General features: G+C 42.9%; 2 protein-coding genes across 3 annotated transcripts in view; both read right to left on the minus strand.

Moving 5' to 3' along the window:
* The window catches only part of arfgef2 (ADP-ribosylation factor guanine nucleotide-exchange factor 2 (brefeldin A-inhibited)), a 26,556-nt gene extending 23,449 nt beyond the window's left edge, over positions 1-3,107 (minus strand). Inside the window, exons 1-3 of one of the 2 annotated variants that reach the window (XM_023415634.2) lie at positions 2,563-3,107; positions 630-660; positions 1-114 (exon numbers count right to left, since the gene is read on the minus strand). The exon at positions 1-114 is cut by the window's left edge and continues 10 nt beyond it. In XM_023415634.2, the coding sequence (XP_023271402.1) occupies positions 1-114; positions 630-660; positions 2,563-2,767 (350 nt within the window). In that variant the 5' untranslated portion in view covers positions 2,768-3,107. The remainder of the gene's footprint in view (positions 115-629; positions 661-2,562) is intronic. The other variant, XM_023415635.2, reaches the window with a different exon arrangement.
* Positions 3,108-3,617: 510 nt separating this feature from the next.
* pard6b (par-6 partitioning defective 6 homolog beta (C. elegans)) lies at positions 3,618-24,508 on the minus strand. The gene is made up of 3 exons (XM_023415680.2): positions 24,151-24,508; positions 22,355-22,577; positions 3,618-7,638 (listed from the first exon to the last, which is right to left on the minus strand). Exons 1-3 carry the CDS (start codon positions 24,211-24,213, stop codon positions 6,707-6,709), a joined length of 1,218 nt encoding a protein of 405 aa, XP_023271448.1. The 5' UTR covers positions 24,214-24,508; the 3' UTR covers positions 3,618-6,706.
* Between the last annotated feature and the right edge of the window lie 590 nt (positions 24,509-25,098).

Raw genomic sequence — 25,098 nt, forward strand, 5'->3', positions numbered from 1 at the left:
TCCAAAGAGGTGCTAACTATCCGGGGGGACTTTGACTGACAGGCCAACTCGAAGGGCAGCACATATTTGTCAGCCTCGATGTAGTTGGCTCTGGGTGGGACCACTGATCCATCCCTGCAGGGACGAGAGCAAACAGCTGAGTGAATTGGAAAACTACAATGAGAGCAGCTTTCTATAAAACACTGGGAAAAAAAAAAAAACACAGAAGCTCCCATTGAAACTTAATGGCAAATCTAATGGAGGATGTTAATAAATCAAGTGCTGTGTGAAATATTTCATTATACATAGTTACTTTCATGGTGCAGAATTTTACAGAGCACTGAAGCTTTACTTTGAAACCTCAGAAAAGCATAATGACATGTTGTTAAGATGACAGCCTGCCTATAGCAGCAGACATATTACCTGCAGGCTGTTTGAAGTGCTGCTGATATACTCCAAAGTAGCAGTTATAAAAGCAGCAAATCACCTTATTCGCAAATCTCAGAGAGCAGCCGGAGTTTACTGCAGACTGCTTCAGGGCAAATTTTACCTCGGCTTCTTGCCGCACGTCACAAGAGAGGGGACAAAAAAGCTTGAATCTAATGCTATTCATTCATTCATTCAAAGGGTGTGCGCATGACAATACTTACTTTTGTTTTTCAAGCTCTGCCTTGATTTCATCTGTGAAGGGAGACACAGGAGATTATAGGTTATTGAAGTTTGAACTTTGACCCTTGCAGCTCACAGCAGTGTAACAAGATTTGACTCTAAATCTGGGAGTTAATGGGCCAATCACAAATCTGACAACAGTTAGACATGTTGTTTTAGTTGTTAGACAATTGTTTCTCTAGTCAAACTATCCTGTTGTGTACTGAGCATGCCCCTGTGTTTTATTGCTAATCAAATTTGGTTCAACTGAGCAGCCTCCTTCAGATCAGATCTCCTCCACCTTTCCCATCTGTTATGCCATCTAAACTATTCTCCTAAATCAATTCCCCTTTCTCCATAATTTTTCATCCCACATCGATCTGTTGAGAGCTATACACACACTTCCTAGCTACCCGTTGCAGCAGCTTGGCTACACAGTGAGTAATGGTTTGCATTGAGCCCGATGTGACCAACCAAATCAATCGGATTCACACACAATATGGGAGCGAAAACTACTAGACTCCACTTTCATAAACTCCCACAATCATACGCAACAAAGAGGAAATTAACTTGTGCAATATTCACAGAAATGTCATGATCACTGTTATAGTGATGATAGATTTTAAGTAACCATCAGAAAATTTATGACCAGACATTTAATGTAATAAAAATGTGAACCTAATTCTTTTCTCCATGGTGTATAAATCAGCACCAGACCTAAATATAGAAAGGTATTCACTGAAAAAACTCTTTCTACTGCATGCCTAACCAATCGTGAAAAGGCCTGCAATCCACGGCTATCCAACTATCTACCACAACAAGTTAGTGGCAGTGGGGGAAATTAGATATTCCTGAAGCCTGCACAGAGTTTACCAAAATACCAGACAGACAGTGAGTATGACAATGAGATAAGCACAAAGTAGTCCACATTAGTCGTGTGAGGAGTGGAAAATGAGTGTTGTGTTGTACAGGTATCATGAATAATGAGAGAGTGTCACTGGCAGACAGGGACAAAGAGCATACAGAGCAGATCAAACACACCAACCTGTTTGCCCACCTCTCAGTGACAGTTATTTCTTTGCAGTTGGTCCTGTGGTCCAACAGCTTAACTGTGCCTTAATACTTTAGCAAGCCACAACCTCTTGTTTGTCAATTTCTCAATCACCTGCATTAAGAGTGAGAGAGAGGCACTGTGCAAAAATATCACACCGACGCACCAACTACTAAATTCACCTGAACAGGTTATCAGACCACTATTTGACAAGTGTTTAAAGACAGCAGAACAACAATACAGGCTACTGACAGCTGTCACTCTTATAGCTGGCCACATTCCCCACAGCACTATGACAAGGAGGTGGGTGCACACAAATGGGCAGGGCAGTCTGAGCTGAAATATAAACAGCAATACCACAATGAAGTGGAGAGCCTGGGGTGTGTAACACTATCCGGGACTGTGTTGAATGGAAAAGCAAGGACGTCAGAGTATCCTGGAGTTAGATACCCTGTGTGTGTGGGTGCAGAGTAGGACCGTGCTGTCTGGCTGGGTGACAGTGCTACGTACAACACAGGGATTGGTCTGTTTAGCTAGCTAACCTAGCACTAACCTAACTACGCTAACGACAGCTACTTAATTAGCTTCTGTACCTGCCGACGTTGGCAGTGATGATGTTGTTACGGAGGCAGGATGTTAGCATTTCGTAATAAACATTACAGTGTGAGTGGTGCCAAAACACATTTCGCTAACGCTACCTGTGAACGTCAACGGACAGCTGAAAAGACGATGGAGGCCATTTAGATGCTAACGCTATCGCTAGCTAACTGGCTAGCTCTCCCCCTGTCTCTCCCAACAAGCCAGACACGACCGAAATGTGTCAGTGAAGCGCCACATAAAAACACGGGGCTCCGCAAACCAGCATTCAAAACAAACCCACTTACCGAGCGCCACCTGACAGGCTTTGCGCAGCTGGCTGTGCTGGCTCCTCTTCACCTCCTTATCCGAGAGGATTTTCTCCAGCGCCCTGGACAGAAACATGCTCTTGGTTTTACTGTTTTCTGCCTTGGACTGCGAGTAGTGCTGCTGCTGCTGCTGCTGCTGCTGCTGCTGCTGCTGCGGTGGCCGCTGTTGTTGTTGTTGCTGCATCTCTCAGTCTTGTTACCGCTCCTCTCTCAGGCCGTCATCTTCGGCCTGGCCCTGCGAACGAGCAGGTGACAAGGAAAAGCTAACGAAAGCCAGGCTATCGGTGTCAGTCCAGTGGAGTTGCTATCTCAGCTCAGCGCCGCCATGCTGGTTACACGTCATGTCACGTGATTCTCAGCTGTCTGGGTTTTGACCACGGCACCCTGAGGAGCAGGTAACCTCCGGGATGGGGTTAAACAGACACAGAGTTAAATCACGGAAACCGGTTCGTCATATAGTAACGACGTTGTAAAAAAAAAACTTGTCCGGTTAAATGTCCCAGAGAGGAGCTTTGACCGTTTCAACCGTGACAACGTTACACGAGTTGAGCAACAGTTCGTCGTTTCACCGCTACAGCAAAACAAGCGCTCCTAAAATAAAAAACAGGAAAGCTGTTTCTAAAATGTCCTGCAGGTGGCGCTAAAACATCACCATGAATGAATGTACGACTGCAGTGGATCTCACACTTTTTCACCAGGGTCCCCAATCTAATAAGATTTTAACTAATAATAATAATAATAATAATAATAATAATAGATTTTATTCATAAAAACCTTTCAAGACACCCACGACACACAAAGTGAATGAAACCTTCAGAAACAGATGTTTTATTACAGAAAGTGTTTGAAACCCATGACTGAAATAGTCATACATTCTGTCATTGTGTTATTTATTTATGGAAGAAATTAGTGAAAATAAATGATCTCCCTTTTTGCTGGGAACCCCCTCTACAGTATATATACTTCATGTGCTAACTAAGGACAGGTACAGTAATACCACACCTGTCTCCACTCACCGACATACACCAAGACAGTGGCGATTGCTACATATTAGTTTATTTTATCCAGCTCCTTCAATCAGAAATTACAGGTGTACATCTATTTATTCATACATCTCCAGTTGAATCTTAAAACATTTTTCATTAAATGTGATAAAAATGTACATCATATATAGCATCGATATGAAAATACTGACAATCTTCATTACAAATCTATACCATAGGATTTATCTGGCAAGCAAAAATCATTGCTCAATCACTTAAAAAGGAAAAAAAAATAATAATCGGACTCAAAACATGTAGCCTGTTCTGAGGTTGTGCTAATACAACTGTTTTTCTCCCACAAAACGATGATATTCACAGTATGGAAAAAAATAATTATAGTGTCACGTCTTGTACAGATTTTCCTGTCACCTACTGATGGGCAATAACATCTACTGTACCATGAGATTTATGACCAAAACAACAATCATGAATACACCATAACATATCAGTTATAAAAATAAAGTCATAAAATGTGTACAAAGAAAGACAGACATATGATTAGAGAATAAATAAAAATGTCGCCGTGGTTACAATCCCAGTGTCCTGTAGTAAAGTTAAAGAGATAAAGAAAATAAATTAACATTGATTTCTAAAAATCTTCCATTCAGAGTACCACTCATCATTGTGTTTAATGTTGGGAAATGAAAGAAGACAGAAGCCCACCATCACCTGCTGTAATATAAAAGGCCAAAATAGACAGTACGTTGTACATGTTAGCTTGAAATACAATAGACACAATATGTGTGTTGGTTTCCAGTCATGGATATTCACTGCCTGATCATGCTGCTCATCAGATACTCAACAACAAACAGAACTAAAACATGATAAATATTAGTGTGATGCTGATCCGTATGAATGTACAAGTGCACATTGGCTCAGATGAAACCAATAAACATTATTGAAAGAGTCTGTGTGTGTGTGTGTGTGTGTGTGTGTGTGTGTGTGTGTGTGTGTGTGTGTCCATGATGTTTTAGTGAGCGAGAAAAAAAAAACCAAGCTTAGGTCAATGTTATCACTTTTAACAGGAAAGCAAATGCTAAAAATCAATAAGAGAAATAATAGACCATCTGCTCTCACTTCAGAGAGGCAGTTAACAGCAGTATGTAACGGTAATGGATATTTTACTTCCAATAAGTGCTATCTATGGGTCCACTTCAAGAACAGGAACTAAAACTGAGCCAGGACTACTTCCGTCTGTGGAACACACATTTCCGAGTGATTTCATCAGCAAATCAATTGGAGTTAAGTGCCAAAAATAAATAATCCCACAAATACAATTTAAAGCTGCACAATGAGAATTTGTTGGTGAGTTCAGATTAACTTGGTAGGTAAGTAATGTTTAAAATTGTTTCCAACTGCAGCTGTGAAGGAAAAAAAACAACAATGAATTATGAAGATTTTTTAAACTTTAGTTGAATCTATCAGAGGAAGTTCGTTACGGCCTTGTTAGGAACTTTTCATGTAAGCAACAGCTCCAATTGAAATGCTAAATGCAGCTCAGGACCAAGACATGCTGTACATAAGGGCAGACCTGCCTCACCTTTAACAAATACAGAGAGTGAATCAGTTGCAACCAGTGCGTCTGCATGTGGGTTTGTTTCAATATGACTCAACCTGACTGGGGTTTATTTTAAGATACAGGCAGTTTCTCTGTTGTCACTGTATGTGCCCCTCATTTCAACTCATCCCAGTGGTTGTATTTGCTAATAGTGTTACAGTCCAGCTATTGATGTGCCATTTAGGCCCAAAGTCAATAGTTAGAACATATTCTGAATTCAGTTACATTTTCTAATAGTGTCTCATTAACTGTGAAATGGTGCAGAAATACTGGAGAGAACACTTTTCATATGTGAATGTCTCAGGACACATCCAAGTGAACTCACGGCCTGGCCAAGAAAACAAAAGAGATGAGTGTATTGTATAGCACTGTGATTAGATATATTGAGTTGTGGTCCAGGAAGAACGAAGAGGGAGGGAGGGAACAAACAAACAACAAAAATTAAATCACATTCACATTTTCTCATTTGTACACATGCAGCAGGGGAAATAGCCCTTGTCATGGAAAGGAGAGGGAGTGCAATATGAAGGATATTAATTTGAAAAGATGTCCCATTCCCAGGTAGGAGCAATATTATGGAAGTGACTTGCAACTTGGTCAGACATGGTCGTGGAGTCACCTGTGAGATACAAGAATTGTATATAAAAGAAACAGAAGAAAAAAAACAAAAATAATATCAGGCCTAATGGTAAAGGGATTTTCAAAATAGAAGTTGCTCCCAAGAATTATTAAAAATCATCAACCTTTCAGTCAGTCATTAACACAGCATGTAAAGAGGAAACACAGCTAAAAAACAGTGGTTAAAAGCATCTGAGCCGACACAAAGAGCCCAGACTTGTTTTTAAAGTGGTTTGTCCTCGAATAAAAACTACTGTTTTATTGCAGATCTCAGCATCTGGTCTAACGCTGTGGTACTGAATTCTGAGGGAAGTACCGCAACTGTTACCAATCGCATGCTGTGGTCACCTGGGGGAAGGGGAGTGTGGAAGGCAGGTGGTCGTACTGTGGTGCAGGGGTAGGGGTTTGTGGGGTGACAAGGCAAAAAAACAAACAAAAAAACAGCACAGATTGTCAACACTTGCTTGAGCTAAAATCCTGCTTCACTGTGTGTTTCTAATGGGGTGTGACTTGTTCACAGGACGTCTACCTTCATCTATTTATGGGACTGATGAGAAGGAATGGGGGAAGATAGAGCGTCTCATTTCTGCCCTCTAGTGGAAGTTTAGTGCCTGCAGAACTCAGGAGGGGGGGGGGTCACCACTATGGCACACATGCATGGTAATTGGCATGAGGAGGAGCAAGGTATGGGGTGCAGTGTTTGATGTAGAAATGTTAGCATGTACAAACATTTAGGTGTCAGCGTCATGTTAAGATTTAATATGTACACACATCGTTGTGCTTCTCAGGTGCAGTCACTGTCCCTGTGTTGGATTTGCCGGTCCATGACTCCCCGAGTGTGTGTGGAAGTATTTGAGTGTCTGTCTCTGTCTGGTTTCCAGTGTTTAGTGCGTGAATGCTCAGTCTATAGAGTTATAACAGTGCCATCTTCCTCCAGACTCCGCCTCTCCATCGCTCTGTCTGGCGATGGCGTGGACGAAGTGGCATTGGCGTAGCTTAGTGATCCGCTGCTGCCGCTGGCTGGCAGCGTCCCATTGGCGTTGATGGAATGGGCGGAGGCGGATGTGGTGGTAGTGCGGAGGTTGAGGTGCGGCTCGTACCGAGGCAGCGAGGGCATGCTGTAGTTGGAAGGGGTGCGTCTGATCGGCTCGGCCTCGCCTCCTGCCTCGATCACCAGGTCCTCATCTTCCTCGTCGCTCTCCAGTTCCCCAACGGGAAAGTTCTGGATGATGTGCGACGGCATGGAGGCTGCGGCACCAACCCCACCTTGTGATGAGTAGCCATAGAAGCTGGCGCCGCTGTCTGACGAGCGTCCCGAGCTGCCAGACGCCGCACCGCCTCCTCCACTGCGAACAACATTGTTCCGCTGGTTGGCGGGCTTGACGGTGATGATGAGGTTGTGGCTGTTGGCGATCATCATGTCCGTCACCTGGTCCAGAGACTTCCCAGCCACCTCGATACCATTCACCTCCAGCACCTCGTCGTTGACTGCTAGCAGGCCGGTGCTCTCCGCCAGCCCGCCAGGCACCATGCGAGAGATGAATATCCCCGGGACCTTCTCCAGGCCCTGCGGAGTGACCCGCACACTGGAGCCATCGCGGATGTAGAAGCCCAGTGGTTTTTCCTGGCCGTGCTTGTACAGGCGAACACGTCGGTGCGTCTCAGGGAGGATGTCCACATCGATGATGGAGGAGACGGGGCGAAAGTCCTTAGGGAGGCTGATAATGACCGGAGGTTTTTTCCTGTTGGTGTCAGGCCGCAGAAGAACCGCAGAAAGCACTGTGTTTTTCTTCCTGGTCAGCGAGTCGGTGCCAAACGTTGTGTAATCAGCTTCCTCTGCAAAATAAAAAGATGGAGGAAGCAGAGAAAGAGAAGAAGAAGACAAAAAGGGGAAACGGTGGCAGAAAGAAGAGGAAGAGAGAAACAAAGAGGATGTTGACAAAAGCTGGTTAATTTTCGATTAATATCATTCTGAGCTCATTACACATCAAGTGGTTATTCAGGCTGACAGTCTGTTGCATCATGTAGTTTCAGAAGAATGAATAATGCTCTGCAATAGAGCAGCTCTGAGCCTCAGGTTTCGCTGCAGGTGATCTGTGCTGAACACAGACAAGAAACCGATCCCCAGAACTCCCCTCAGGTCAAACTGATGCAAAATGCCATAGCAGCTAAACGGGCGCCCAGTCCCACTCACAGTCCTTCATCAGCACTCTTTGACATGCTGCCACCCACAAATTAGCCTACATATGGTGCGCAGGGATGCTGTATTATAGATTTAATGAGCATATGGTTGGTGTCATAGATTGTCTATGTGAGTTGTCTACTCTCATTCTTAGATACATTTTTTTATGCTGTATCCAACTATGACATTACTGCTAAATAAAGGACAAAAAGTCATGAGCAACAACTTTTAAAGGACTAGTTAGATGATGATAATAATAACTGTCCATTAAAGGTCCCATATCTTATCCTAGCTTACTCTCTCCTGGCTGTAACTTCATGTTTAACACAGATATGGGAGTGGTATCAATCCTTGCGTCTAACTCTCAGCAAAAAAAGCGAGATGAGACTATTTTCCCAAATTCTGAACTACTCCTTTAAAGATTTTTTGGCATCACCACTCGCAGATGAGAGACAGAGTAGTTCTGACAGGCCAGAAAGGTCACATTTGAACCGAGAATATTATGGTCGGATTTTTGCTGCGTGAGTCACTGGGATACCACAGAACTGTGTCCTTTGTTATGTACATTTTGAGGTGGAAGTGTGTACACTGTCAAGCTACTATAGACTTCAACCCCCAGTGGTTCACATAAACACTAGCCAAGGGCTGGCCAGGTGAGGGAGGGAAAACCTGGACCTTGGCTCTGTAATAGTTAACCAGCATAATATAAGTTGCTAAACATTAACTTGACTTTCAATTTCTTTTTTTGTCACGTTCTGGTTTTATTTTTAACATCTTTCATCTGAAAATGGCCTAAACTTTTCACTTCTTGCTGTTTTAGCAGCACTTTGAAATCTCTGTTTTTAGATGAAAGTGCTCTATAAATAAAGCTCTGGCAATCTTACACTGAATACTTCTCCCCCTCCTGTTTGACTTTCCCTCTGAGTGTGTGTGAGTAATCTGAGAAAACATCCACTCAGGTGGCTGATAAAGATTCCAGCTCTCAGGTTCTGACAGGTAAGCACCTCACCACTCCCCTCTCCATCCCTAAAACCAAAACAAAGGATCAATTGTCCCAAGAAAGAGCAGCAGTCTCGCATTTCAGTTCCCATGAGGCACGAGTCTAGTGTATAACATTTGCTATATCTTTGCCAGCCCTGACCTTACAGGCCAACTACACATAGCAACAATAGCAACAATATCCTCACAAGAGTGTGTGAGGTCGAAATGCTTAAACAGTTTATGTCTTGCCACATTCATAAACAGGGCCATAAAAAGGAGCAGAGAGGACGGACACACACACACACACACACACACACACACACACACACACACACACACACACACACACACACACACACACACACACACACACACACACGCCTCCCTCCATCACTGACACAAGGGTTGCTCTTGCAGTGCAATCATGCATAGGAGGAGGCAACCCTCCACATCTTATTTCACTCTTTCTAGGCTTTTTTCTTTCATCTAAACCATCCCTCCATCTCCAGCATGTGAATAGTCAGACCTGACAATAGAGTTATAGTTCAGGAAAAAAGAACGTGACGGCCCCTCGAGGGCCACTCAAATACACACACAGCGAAGAGATGCTGTTCTGGTGTCAAATGATATAAGCATGTATCTTGATTACAGCATGTGTAACTCTACACACAACATATGCAAACATATGCAAGCGCAGGAGTTCAGTTAAACACACACACAAACAGAGAGTACATGGGTGTCTATACGGTTTATCTGTGGTTAGTGATGATGCCCAAGCTCTAATGAAGAGCAGCACAGAGAAACCCAATACCCCGAAAAACCATAGCTGCATTATAGCTCATTAGAGCACACAAGCAAAGCTCTCAGTCTAATTGGCTACAAAGGCCTACAGGCAACTCTCAACATAAACACACACACACACACACACACACACACACACACACAGTTCCTTGTTTGAAAGTACAAATGACCTTCTTTTGTTTCCATTTGTTTAATTTAAACACAAGACTTGAGAATAATACCACCCCACTGTCCCAGTGATACTGACATATAAAATATTCAATGCACAACACTCTTCTGTGCTTTAGCTAAATGGCTGTTACTTTACATAGAAACACCACAAACAACCCTTTTAATGACAAAATCCCCAAAACAACCAACACTATGTTTATGATACATGTATCTGCCCATTCATCCATCCTCTTCCTTAATCCTGTCAAGGTTGTGGTCAAGTAGTTGCAAACATTTCATTTTAAGTAATTCTAAAATCTGCCCAGGTTTTTAAATCAGACTGCCTATTATCAATTTATTCTGGTCAGTCGGAGCCACTTATAACTCATTGTGTGATAGAGATACGTCTTTTGCAGGACCTGACAGATGTGCATGTACACCAAAGGTTCGACCTCTGTTGCATTATGGGAATATCAGAGCACTATCAGTGGTCTATCCATTAAACCAACAGTGCAATAATAACAACCAGCTAGAGCAGAATGGAGACCGTTTGTGGTCCATTATAGTGAATGGCCAACAACCTGCTACCAGGCTTTAAAAGAATGGGGTTGGTTATTAATGTCTATGTATTAGGTCGGGAAAGACACTTTTAACCAGAGAATCTGACCTCAGCATGGAAACAGGACCGAGACATCTCAACAAGAGCCACTGAAGAAGCTACGTGGCAAAAACGACAAAATGACTGAGTCTTATGATTATTATAAGTCTAAATTGTCCATCACTTTATTTAAGCTATTCCGTTTTTTTGTTTTGTATCTGCTGTTGTGTGGGTTTGAACATGTAGTGCATATACAACACCACTTTTATTCCCCTCAGTGCTCAGTAAACACATGAAGCATGACTAAGGTATGCAGCAGCCAAAGAGTGTACAGGTATGCAGCTGGCTCGGCCAATGATTAATGAAAACAGTCAGAGGTCAACTATGACAGAAGGAGATAGAAAAGTTGTAAAATGCCCAGATTTTAAGAGGATATTTATCACAAGGCTGCTGTTTCAACTCTTTTAACATCTATAGACTGAATTTTAACAAATCAATGCAGACATGAAGAGAACTTGTGTCACTGTACTCCGCCAAAGTCCCACCTCTATTATAATTACTATAGCAGATTTACTACTGAAAATTTCTTTTTAATTCCTGGTCTTAAATATAAACTTGATGGCTAAAAAAAGTAAAAGTTATAAAAAAAAAAAAAAAATGTATAAAATAAAACTTGATGGCGAAAAGACTGAGGCTAAAGCCACATGTCCAGGCACAAAGTTAGCATTAAGTTATGACTGAAGGTAGTAAGCTAGTTAGCCAGATATGCTAATGTTTGTAGCTTACATGAGAGCACTCATTATGTTTAGTGAAAGAAGTCCTCCAACCAAACGATTATACAGGTCATTAATTTTTCATGTCATTTTTTTTTTTTTTTTTTATGAGGACAGCTTTGGACTCTATTTTTGGATTTGGAGAGGGATAAAAAAAGAAGAAGAAAAAAAGCATCCTCCAAAAGCCCTTCATACACAGACTAACAAACACTCTTACTACAGTAGGGGTTTAGCAAACTGTCAATTAACTTGACGTGGATAGTATGACACAGCCTATGAAAAACAGCTGTTTAATGTATCCTGTGACTGTGGAGGAGTTTTATCAAGTGGAAGAAAATAACCCCTGATTATGTCATAATGATATCATTAGGGTAATGTCAGCTTGGGGTTGTGATTTTTCCATAAACTGATGTTACAAATGTGCATTTAAGGAAGTCAGTGTTTAACAGGAAGGTAGGGTTGAATGAGAAGATGCTATTGGTTGCGTTATGGAAAATGTAGAATCCAGTGTTTATCTCCAAACTAGCTCTGTCGGTTGCCTTTGCTAAAGCTGCTCTTCTCCTCAAAAACCATGACATAAGATGCACCTGCAGTGCATCAGAATCAGAGCTCATACTTCAGGCATTATTCACAAACCCTGAATAGAAAACATAATCTTCAACCATGCACTTGCCATGGCTCTGCACAGGTTAGGTATTCCAGCTATGCAATGGCTGCTTTGATTTCCCACACTGTGAATGGAGTCAGTGAGGAGCAAAGGAAGCGAAGCAGCGGAGGAGAAAATGACAACCCAGCAACACATCGTCACAAGTGAGGACACACAGGGAGTTGCTTAGTTTCTTCTCTGTACTATGTAGCTAACACACACATTACACGTAAGCACACACGGGGCAAACAACTAATGCATCTCCATCGTGACATTGAAGACACCAAGACAACTGTGCCTAAGGAAACCGCTTGTGTGAGCTGGCGTGGATTGGTTGAACACATCATCTCCCTCAGTGCTTTATTCTCCACACACTCTGGACGCATCACGCTCAAACTCTGGACTCTTTCTTTAAAAGAGCCAATGTTAATGGCTCAGAATAAGTGGAATATGCAGGCATTCATAACACGCCACAGCCACTGACACCATTATATCTTCTCCGGGACACTAACCATTTATCTTGACCACGAAAAAAAAAAAGTACAGAAAAGATGTTTTTTTCTTTAAACCCAGAAAAGTGTTTTTGTACGGTCTAAAAATTGAAAATATATATATACACAACTAGTATTAAATGAGTGTACTTCTGAAGAGCTGCAGCCTTTTTGTGCTTGCACATGCTCCCACACTCTCATTACACCCACTTGTCCAGTAACCACTACACCTCTGGTTACACGGTGTTACAATTATGACTGTACAGGATGACAAGGCTTTGGACTTCCTTGTAATGTAATGACTCCTGACGACAACGATGACACCAACGATCCATTATTTCCTGGTACTTGTCCCAGCAGCTGTGTGAGGGGAAAACCTGATACTGTGTCCAGGTGAAACTACGCAGTCAGGAAGCAGCCATGTGACAGTCATAGTACTACCACTATCACTACCACTAGTACTTTAAGTTATACTACTGTACTACCTCTTTATGAGGCTGCTCTAAAAGTGATAGGATGCAAAAGTAGAATCTTTATTGTGTGATACAACAATTCACCACTAATGCAGCTACCACTAGGTTTATATAATATAGATATACAGTGACAGATGAAACATTATGAACAAGGTCACAGAACACAGTATTAATCTACGGAGACAAAGTGCTAAAAGCAAAAGACCACTTCAATGAAACCAGTCTTCAGTATCCGAACATAAAACACGTCTCAAAGTCAGAGTAAGAAAAACTCAGAGACAAAGACAGGCAGTTGAAGGTTGTGGTGTTCTGGAAACAGTCAGGTTTGTTGATGACAAGCCTGGACGTTCACTGCACAGCCGGTGCCACGGTGTTCCTGACACAGAACGATACAAGAGGGGGAGGAGGGGGAGGTGTGTGTGTGTGTGTGTGTGTGTGTGAACTTGTGCAGCTGAGAAAAACCAGGGGTGGAGTAAAACAAAAGATGTGAAAGAGGCAGGAGAGACAGAAATACACAGCAAATACACACAGAGGAGAAAGAGAGAGAGAGAAGAAAGGAAAAGAGAGGAGGTGATAAAAAAACTTTCAAAGGAGTAAATTCCCGGAGGGTTACTATTCCTGGTGTGGTGAGCATAACTCCCTGGCACAGCCCAGATAAAAGTGCCTTAATGCTGCTGATAAGAGAGGGAGAAAGAAATGGAAGGAGTTGGGTCAAAGGGAGAGTGCTGAGAGGAAAGGACGTAATAGGGACAGCAAGAAAACAGACTATCCAGTGTGCCGATGTGAGTGAGGTGTCTGGGAAAGGGAGATGCTGTAGAGACCTGCAGAGGCAAGCTAAGGCAAAGACAAAGCCTTGATATGTAGCTGAGCTGCCAATTTGAAGAATTACTTATTAAATCCATAATTGAAAAGGCCAGGCGTGAACATTAGTCTGTCTCTAGGCCTCCTCATATAATCTCACTCATGAATTCTCCGTTATACTCATCAGTCCCGCTTTATTACTCTGTCCTGACATGAGCCATTTATCAAAAAACACTGAAACTAAAATCTATACTGTAGGGGAAACCCAGCTTTAATGTAGTAGTATGTAATGAACAATTAGCGCTGCTTTCCACAGGTCAGAGCGGACACATTTTATCTGCCAGTCGACACTCATATACAGCACTTTTCTAGGTGCATGTTTGCATCTCGTCACTGCGGTATGAAGCAATTCCATCAATTTCTTTTGTGCTGACATAGACACCTCTCTTCTTCCTGCAATACCTCTTCTCCACCTCACCCTTCAATATACCCCCCCCCTGCACCTTTTACTCAATCTGTCCTTCAGTCTCTCTGCAGGAGCCTTTTCTGCATCTCCACCTCTGTTTGTCCCTCTTGGTCTTGCAGATTCTCCTCTTTCTGCCTCCATTATCCTTCACTTTCTCTTTCTCTCTCTCTCTCTGTCTGTCCTCTCGATGCTGTGTTTTTTAAAGCTGCTACCACTGGTCAATCGAGCACAGGACTCAGTGGTCCTTTGAGGCCAGCACTGGGACCGTAGATGTAGCATCTGGTAGGGAAACAAAGGTTTGTCTTGTGACTCGATGACCGGGACATGCTGCCAGGAATCAGCATCAGGCACACAGACTGGTAATGGAGGGACTATAGCTGGAGCTTGGACTCAGGGTAGCTAGGAGCAGGGACGCGTCTGGGGCTGAGGCTGGATTTGAGCTTGGGACAAGGCAAGGTAGGGGACAGGGGCAGGTCATTTGGGGGTGAAGATATCAGTATCGGGTTACATGAAGGAGGCGGAGTCTTGGGTATGGCCGCCAGATCTGGGTCTGAAAAACCGAGCCTTCTACGCAGCCCTGCTACATGTAGCCTCCATGAGGAGAAGGGGGAGGAATGACTAGACGTCGGGGAGGACGGAGGAGAGGAAGGGAGGGAGGAGCAGACACGTGGGCTGGGGGAGCCCGGGTCTAGCCTCACAAGCCTGTCACTCATGCGTCTGAATAGAGACTTTACTTGAGCGGGGGTGCGAGTCGGGGGACTCTGTACTTCTGGCCCTGTCCTGCCTTCACCATCTGACCCTGGAAGACAACACAGCCACCTGTGGTTAGATCTGGCCAATGAGGCGAGTTTCTCGTTGCCAAGGTGACTGCACAGTAGTGTCAGCGATGGAAAAACTTTAAGAAAATACACCACTGCATTCAAGTTCAATACGTAGGACAGATTTTTTTAGTCTTGGTATTGTGCACTGTCAGACTGTTATGGCTTAGGACACTTAAAAACAAGGCAGCCACTATTAATGTTATGAGTATCACCTTTTCTCACTATGATAAGTCAAACTGTCTGCTGTGAGAAAAGCACCTATCAGTGCACATTTTAAAGGGCAGCGTTAAGTCAACATATCCTGATCTTAGCTTAAATATGCCAGATAAATCTTGTATTGCCGTGTCGTTCAAAGATTCAAATTCATAACTTAGAATCTGTCCTTGATAAATACTTCCATTAGAATCATTACAGCCCACATGGACAGGAAGCTATTACAGCAACCAATAACCCTTTCAATGTACACATGGGCATGTGAGTGTTGTTTTAACTCTGCATGTAGGATGGATGAGGAGCAAATAAAATAAAAACAGTGGCAGTAGTTAGGCAACAGTGTTTGGAGTAGGAGTAACATGTCAGAGCCTGCTGACTGGTGCGTGGCTAGCCAGGGTAAATATGCTGGAATGGAGCGCTGACAGAAACTCACAGATAAGCACATGATTTATCATGCTTCATATCAGTATCACTGCGGCACAAGGGACAGAAAGAATGCCTTTTAATTAAAAATCAGCATGAAATAGTGCTCATGAGCCAAAATAAACAAGATACAACACATGATCACAATCTAAAGTATCATAAAACTCTGTTACTGCCATCAGTGATTTCCTTCTTTGATATTTTTTGGGTGGAAACCAACTGCCATCTTAGGTGATTTTCTTTTCTTGAATCCATGATTTTTATTTTTAAATACAAAAAAAAGATTTTATGTCGGTCACCTTGCTGAGAAAAATCTGCCACCCTTGGTCTTGTACAGCAGGGTCTTTGTTTCCACTCATTGAGACAGTCTTAAGTTTTCTCCAACAACTGGCAACATATCAGCTAGCATTTATGACAAGCAGGCAAAGTTCATTTCCAAAGTCCATTTCCTTCCCTCCCTCTATCCATTCATCTTCCCTAACCAGCTCTAAAATGAGAAATTCTGACTCTTTATAACAGAGAGCCTGGCCTACCACAGTGTGTGTGTGTGTCGTCGTCCCCCCCCATCTTTGCCACCCTCCCTCCATGTTGCTGCAGCCTGCATTAAGTCTTATTCAGCCATGTTTCAAAGGGTAGAGGGTAAGGTTTTTAGCTTGCCTGGCTGTGTGCTCTCTCTGGTCTTAAATGTTCTCTGGCTCTCCTCTTTCTTTCACGCGTTCTCGACCATTCACCCTTCTCTTTCTCGGTCCATCTACACCCCTTGCAGATTTGAGCCCAGCTCTGCGGCTGAGGGGTCTAGTCCGGCCTGCTGTCCTGTCTAATCTAGCCAGCAGACGTGATCAGAGCCTGGCCACATTCCACCCAAAATGCCCCCCCCACCCCCTTCTTCCTCCATCTCTCTCTTTATTTCTTTCTTTCTCTCTCTCCCACCCTCCCCAGCTTGGGCCTCACTCTGCATTCCTCCCTCACTAATACTATTCCCACTATCCTCCTCTCTCTCTCTCTCCCTCTTGGTGCATTCCTATCACACTTACACTACTCCCTCTCCTTTCCCCACATCTCTAATTACATGCCTTGCCTAAACAATGCCTTATACATTACTCCCTCTTTAATACTGTTTACTCTCTCTCCCTTTTCATCCTTCCATCTCTCTTACTGGGCCTAAGACATGTTCCTCCTCCACGCATTCCTCCTCCAGTGCTGTGAATCCATCGTTCCCTCGCTCATTGCATACAGCATCCTAGGGGGATAATTCGTGCTCTGTGGGAAACTTGAGATCCAAAACAGGGAAGGATGATTTTTACTATTTTCACAGATCATGCTCCTAAACTTCTCTCCTGTGCTCCGTGGGGAAAATGTCATCCATTACACCTGCCAGCACTTTGTCTCTCATGCTTTAATCCTTTCATCTCAAGCCTGCTGTATAAATCTCTCCTTCCTTACATGTTGTGTTGCTCATTCTGATTTGTTTTATGCTTTGTCTCTTTCATCCAAATCTTTTTCTTGCTGGTTTCATCTGGCTCTCTGTGACCCCCCCCCCAATCTCCATCACTGTGCACCTACAGCATGCTCCCTTTCATTACTTAACAGACTCAGTACATTGTACACTGGTATCCTGCTCTGCTGCTTGATTTGCAGGCTGGGTACACTTTATCTGCGTCGCCCTTTCACACTGTACGTTTCCCTTTCTGTGGTTGAATGACTCATGAACTGGTGACTATTTACTAAGGCAGTCCCTGCTGGGATATGCAAATACAAGCATTCCTGTTCCTTTCCATACCTTTCCCCTCTACCTTACTGGTGAAGAGTTGCGAGCCATTCAGGACTGAAACTGTGAGAGCGATGAGCAGCGTCACCAAACAAAACCCACACCCTGGGAGAAACTGCTTGAAAAGCTGATTCCTACACATGGAAACTCTGCTGGTGGATGTTCTGGATGACAGACAGAGGCAAACACGATGTCAACCCAGGAAAATCTCTCTACAGCCCGTCAAACATAAACTTGGGTGTGTCTCACAGACACAGACTTTACCTGAAATGCAACGCTCAACATTTCAGGCCTACATGACAATATCACATCATTTTCACGAGCAATGACGTGATTCTTCTCAAACCTTTTTGCAATCTACTGTATGTGCTAATACACAAGAGGATATGTGAAGCGTATGGCTCCACACAATCACATCAATCTTGGAATATTTGGGGCGGTAAAACACGTCAGCAAGAGCTAGACCACTAAAATCAGCTAGGCCACTATATCGACTGATATTAAAACAGAGGTGCTAGACCAGCTCTGCACTGTACATATCACACCAGTATTGACTTAATGTATTCTACTTTATCCTGGCTGCCTGTCAAAGCCAGACTTCATCCAAGTATCCTGTTGTTAACCAGGAACGCCATTTTCTCTGGAAAACATGAATTCTTTTGGGCTCAGCTTAAATATACCAATCAAAAACATGAACACTGAAGAAGAGTCAGTTATGTCTTCCAAGACCTAAAACAGATTATTTGAAAGATGTACACAGAGTTTCCTCAGACTGGAACCTTTTACCAATCTACATTAAACAAATCTCTGATCCAAAGAGTTTCAAACTACAAGTCAAATATATAATATAGTTATTATGGTGTTATGTAAAGACATTTATGTGTTAGTTACGCCTTATTTTACACTGACTGTGGTATCCATTTTAAAATGTATGTTTTATTTTATTTCCTCTTGTAACCTTTGTTCTTTAATAACTGTTAATATATAGATCTTGTCCCATTATATTTCCTATACCCCAGGAAGACAAGCAACTGTGTCAGCAGAAGCTAATAAGGATCCTCTTCACAATGCAGTAAAGAAATACCAAACTGTGCCTGAGGTAATCTAATAATGTGTCGGCGTTGTATCATTTTTCCACCTGAGATCACGGACAAGTTAATATTTCCAATGTAAATCAAATCTAAGGGAGCCATATCAAGATTGTTGTTTTATGTCGATATATCACAATCAGAATTTCTAAACCTCCATATATTGATTGTTAGTACTGGCCTCAAACATCCAGTATCCGTTGGGCTGTTATGATAGATTATTTTTGTTGTAAAGATAATTTTGTGTATGGTTTTCATTTCCAATTTATAATAATTTCAAGCTAAGTATCACATTATCACAATACTCCAATCCAAAGCTACATGGAAAATAAGGAGTTGGGACGAACAACAACTGACACAATGACTGACTGACTCTGGGTAGCAAAAGGCCAGATGTGAAACAGCCATGTTTAGTTTTGTTTAGTTTAATTCATTTATTTATTCAGATCGGGACAATGCAATTCAACATAGTTTTAAAGCAGGGTGTGAAACTAATGTGAATTTATAGCTATTGCTAATTCTCAACTCCTGTCGCTAGTTGGGGTTTTACATGTGTAATGGAATTAAAACAGTCAATAGCAAAAACAAGACGAAACAGACATCATCATTGATAATACCCTACAGTGTCTCCAAGCAGCTGACTAAAGCTGCTCTTTGTCAGCATTTAAAAACAGCAGTCACTGACATAACACGACAAAAATATACATCATTTCAAAGAGAAACCAACATCAACACTACTCAGTGGACAGTTTTGTCTTCGACAGTGACAGACACTGACTAATGGCCACCAAGTTCTCCACTTACACTGAGCTTAGCAAAAACAGTGTGAACCAGGAAACAGCTCTTAACAGCTCCCAGCTATCAGGGATCATAATGTGCTGCCTGAGCTTGGTATGATTCAGATCTGATTGATTGTTGTGCTGTTTATGGACAGAAATAGTTGGTGGAGTGTGTCTGACACACACACATACACACACACACACACACACACACACACACACACACAGCAGTTACAGCTGCACGAGAACATCAGGCACACTGATGAAGTTTAGACTGATCACAGGCAATTTGTGTTTTAAGGTTTGAATGCTAGCAATACTGCTCCCAGCATGCTTTGCATCTCTCATCAGCCTTACAGAGACTCCAGCACTGTTAATGCACCTATGAACGGGCCTCTTCATTGCTGCCATGGCAACCGGTAAACAGTGGACACCTCGCTGCCAGCTCGGTAGTCATCAACATATTGTTCACGGGTGGAGGGCGGGGCGTAGGGGATACCCAGTGCTTCTGACTTCTGCTGGTGTGTGCTGAAGCAATTTTTAAAAAATGACTCGTCCACACGGACTCAAACACTTAGCCCATTTTTCAGCAGTAAACAATACGACAGTACTGGCTGGTCAGTGATGTAGCGTTGATGCAGAAACAACAACAAAGCGGCCATTATTCAAGAACCAGACCACAACAATACAACAACAGACACTCACAGCCTAACATCCATCCCTCGATCCATCAATTAAACCAGCTGCGCACCAATGAATGAACAAAACCCACAGAGCACCTATCATGGGATATACATAACCTAGATTCAGTCACGTACGGACCGAACCGTCATCATATCAACTGAGACACTCTGTCTGAAATCCTCGTTTTTATCAGCTCCAAACACATTTCCCAGATATCAGTGTAATAAGACTTCTCTGTACTATTCCATGAAGGCCGAGTTGGAACAAACGTTGGCCCACACTGCTGCCTTGTCTGAAGTCCGGCTCTTACGCAATAATGACCAAACTCATCATATCAGACTACTGACCATCTAACACATTTACATAATCGATCATTTACTGTCTCGGAGGACAGAGTAGTAGTCTGATGGCATTATAATCCAGCCTGTGACTGTAAGACTGAAACTCTGGACTGTGGTGTAGTAAACACAAACTGGTTTAGTGGGATTACTCAGCAGTCAACAGCTGAAAACTGTGGGAGGGCTGCATAGGTGTGACCCTCCCTCGATGACCCCATGTCCCTTCACTATGACATTCCTCCTATGCTGCTGATAACATGAACAAGTTTGAAGTTGTCTTGCCTAATTAAACACAATCTCCTCTTGGTTTTGGGTGGTCATTTGTGCAGATACCACTATAACAACAAACATGGGCCTGAAGAGCTAATTATCACAAAAACAAGTTCTCCAACACAAAATCATTATGTTCCCCAAGAGAACAGGATTTAAAGATGTGGAAAAAGTTTCCTGATAAACAAAAACAGAGCTTAGTGTTCAGCGTTGAAAATGTTCTGAGTAGGCCTGACATACCTCACTTGGCCCCAACATAGACAAGCCATTAACTCACAATAGAGCCATCGCTACAGATAATAACCGGTGTCTGCAGATATATAATAAATGATTTATAAGCTGCCAATTTGCTGCATCTGCACACTGCAGAGCCTTTTAAGCTGGGACCAACTGTTACTTAGCAGTAAGGTGAAGCAGGGGGAGAGAGGGGGATAAATAAGGAGGGAAACCAGGGTCTGAGGGGAATGGGGTCTGCAGGGGGTTGTGGCTGCATCAGTGTTAGTGTGTGTCTCCTGGCTTTGTTCTAGCTTTTTTTTTTTTTTTACAAGGCAGTGTATGTGTGAGTGCATGACCGATGTGTGATGCCTGCATGACTGTGTTTTCATGTTTTTTTGTGTGTGTGTGTGCGTGTGTGTGCGTGTGAGCAGCAGTGAGCCCAGCATGGGGCTAGTGTCTGGAGCATGTAATTGAAACATGGTCCCATGCAGCGCTGCACAGTGACCCCACTAATCTCCTCCTGACAAAGTGGCTTAGCTTGTATAGGGTCATATGGCACAGCGAGGCAGCTTAAACACAACAGAGCGTGCGGCCCGACCTGCCACAGCCGACAGACCCTGGAGCCCTCCTGCATTCAACAGGTCGCACCCGGCAACTCATTAGTTAGGATGCACTTCAGGAATCAAAAACAGTCGAAGTTTATGCAACCCCTACACATGTGCAAACAATGACTAGAAAACTAGTGTTATGAACATAAATTTACAGCAAACAAAACTTCTTCGCCCAGCCCGAGTCTGAGACCACTTTCCCATTCACTTTGGATGGGAATGACTTTTGGACCCCACTGTAAGCAATTCATTAATCTTTTCAGAGGCTGGCAGAATAAGTTGTGGTTGCTGTGAATTATGCTATGCTACTATGATACCATGTACTATAATAGCAGGACAATCAGTATTGTAATCATTGGTAATAAGTTGTATACAGAAAGTGTATGTGTTGAACTTGAAACCCTGATTTCCTAAAACTGTCTGTCAGCAGTCACACAGTAGAGATATGCCTCCTGTGTGACTGCTGTGCTAAAATACACAACTTCTTAATTAGATGAGTATCCCCTGGGCAGATTGGTAAGTGGTGATCAGAGAGAATTTTAAAAGGGAAAAAAAGCCCTGCAAGTATTCATTTAGTCTTTGCTGCTCTTTACATTAGCTTTTTTTTTTTAGTTTTGTTCAGCCTTTGCAGTGAAATTTTATCTGTAAGTAAACACAGCTTCTCAGTAAGGTCGCAGACCTTTAGCTATGTGGTTCAGAAGTGGGACACCAAAAGGACACCAAAGGGATTTAGTAGTTTGTTTGCAATGACAGCTCAATGTGGACAAAATACAAAGGAAATGTGCAGACTATAAATTAAGAAGGAAAGTACCGTAATTTTATCTTTTTTAATTATCTAGACAAAATAAACAAAGCCTAACATAGCCTATCCCATCTTTCTAAACTGTTCTGTTCAAAGACCTTAGTTTAAATTTTCCTATGAAAGCAGATCTGACCTAACAAACATTTCAACTCTTTGTTCAAACACTTCCTCTGTGCTTACCTTTCCTCTGTAGGAACAGCCTGAGGAGAGGGCTGGCAGTAGAGATGGCCTTGTGGTAGTTGTCATCATTGTTGATGGGCAGCAGGTCACCGTGCACGTCTGCGTAGCCCACCAACAACTCCACGTTGGGGATGCGATGCACGTGCTGCAGGAGGCCATAGAACTCGTCAAATCGGCCCGGCTTTGACCGATCCAGAGAGAACCGACGAAACTCTGCACCAAACTGGGACGGGACACACAGGTATACATGTGAGCACAATCGCACAAACAAATATACACATAGGTATGAAGAAAAAGAGTCTAATTTAAGAGCCAAAGAAAAACAACCTGAGATGTAGTAAAACGCTAATGCATACATACAATGTATGCACGAAATATTAATGAACATCTCCTCAAAGAGTCTGAGATTTGAGGATGTGACTGATAAGCACACACTAAGCTGCACTGGTAGCTTTCATGATTTCAAAACCACTGTAGGCTGTGTGTAAGAGAGCTGTCCTCTATGTGGACAAGCTCAAACACACCAAATGTAGTGAATTATTAATGTAGACTTTGTGACGTGTGCATCTCTATCTTTCTGTGTCAGATGCAGAATGTTTAAGACCGAGCAGTGCCGTCTAATGAAGCTGCCTGACAGAACGATTGGTATGCAGGTGTTGTAAGAAAGACAATACAGCACACATGTATCCCCACAAAACACGTCACTGGCTTCTGAGTAACATCATAATCAGCCTGGCTCGATCAATGGCTGCAAAGCCTGATTTTGGGCACAGTGTCCCATTGGTGGTGTTGATGACAAGTACCAAGTGTTGTGGTTACTGTTGCCCAGCGCTGACAAATGATGATCTACAATTCACTGCCAGCCTGAACACTGGTCATCTAATGCATTAGTGCAAAACAGGATCATATTAATTACAGGTTAGGGAAAATAATGGTCCCAGGGCCGTTTCTGGTAAGTACTTGCATTAAAGCATGAGAAGACAAAACTTTTTAAATGACCCTGGAACTGCTCAGTTTGGGACGCAGCTGAAAAAAGTAAAAAATAATAAGTACATGGTTACTTTGTGTGACGTTAGCAGTTACAAACTTAAGAGGCAGAGCCACAAAAAATAGGCCAGAGTTTGTGTCAACACATGTAACTAGCTCTAGAAACTAGTTTTGAGCAGCAAACAGCGCCTCAGGGCCCATTCCTCAGCATACGTGTGTAATCGTGCCACAGGCAGGAGGCAGACAGTCTGTGGCGGGAGGAGCCATGAGCCTGTCGCAGGCCGTATGACACCTGTACGCACAGGAATATGACATGACAAGCAGCTTTTGACACATCAAACCAGGTTAATCTGACACAAACGTATTGAAAATTGTGTGAATGTCCCACTGGATTATGCCAAGAGGAAAACTTCATCCACACTTTGAGTCAGTATTTGGTGAGAGAGCAGGAGTGGGGGGGCGGAGGAGGCTGTGACAGGTGACAGTGTCTCACTGTGGCGTCAGCTGACAATAACCTCCACCTACAAACTTACTAGCTAGCTACCAAACTTATCGGATCGACTTATAAATCGAGCTACGCCACGCTTTACATCAAAGTTTTAAATATGGCGAGCTACCAGCGAGCTAGTCAGAGTAACAGAACCGGTGTTGGCTAGTTAAGCTTTAGCTCATATCTATGTAATTTGTACGATATCATAACTTGCTATCAAGCCACTTAGCAAGCTAATTTAGCCTGAATAATAACCACAAGCAGAGTTGAGATTACAAAATACAGCACGTAAACATGACAAATAAGTCTCCATATGCACCTTGCTCTTCACCTCCACGGCACTCAGAGAACGGTTGCTCGGCACTCGGTGGTTTTTGTTCATGTTTCGCTAGCAGCGGGACCTGCCGCCAAACCACTCACACACTCGCCCTGTTCCTGCCGCCGCCGCCGCTGTGTATCCAAAATCCGTAATGTGTAAACCAGTTATTTCTTCAGTAACACGGAGTGTCCCGCGACTTCTCGACGTCCGACGTGTTGTGTTGTCTCTCCAAGAATGTGACAACGGCTGCCAGCCAGCCAGCCTAGCTCAGCCCGTGGACTTATCTCCTCTCATAGTTGCTGATGCCAGCGCTGCTACAACACAACTACTACGTACCGTGCCTGTGTTTTACCTCTGTCTCCGTCTCTGTCTCTCTCCCTCTCTCACTGTGCCTGGAGAGCTGGCGACAACAGACTTCAAAGTAAAAGACGCAGCCTCTGTCTTTCGCTCACCTTTGACTTCAAAATAAAAGCCCTCTACCTCCCAGCTCCCATTAGACAGAATGTGATCACCTTAATATTCACACATAATGTCACTGTAACTGAAATCATTATGACATGATGACGTTTATTTATTTATTTGTTTGTTTGTCTGCAGGGTAAAACATAAAATTACTATAAAAATGTATGATACTCACACACACACACACGCACACGCACGCTCTCATGCTGTATACACAAACACACACAAGGAGCTAAAAGTTTATACAAAGACCTCCTCTAGAAACTCAAGGCAAAACAAACAGAATTATACTAAACAAAAACAACAAGGGACAGAAAGACTACTTCAAAAAAAGAAGAAGTAGAAGAATCAGTGAAAAAATATAAATGTCCTAATGTTCACCAATCAAAACTTCAATTTGAATAAACAAAATATGTAAGTCTGAATTTTAACATTAAACATCCAAAGCCCTTTCAACATCCCCTTTAGGAACTATTACTATACCAC

This window comes from Seriola lalandi, unplaced genomic scaffold (assembly GCF_002814215.2).
Source record: "Seriola lalandi dorsalis isolate HSWRI2012SDOR001 ecotype SW California unplaced genomic scaffold, Sedor1 jcf7180002054554, whole genome shotgun sequence".
Classification (NCBI taxonomy): Eukaryota; Metazoa; Chordata; class Actinopteri; order Carangiformes; family Carangidae; genus Seriola; species Seriola lalandi.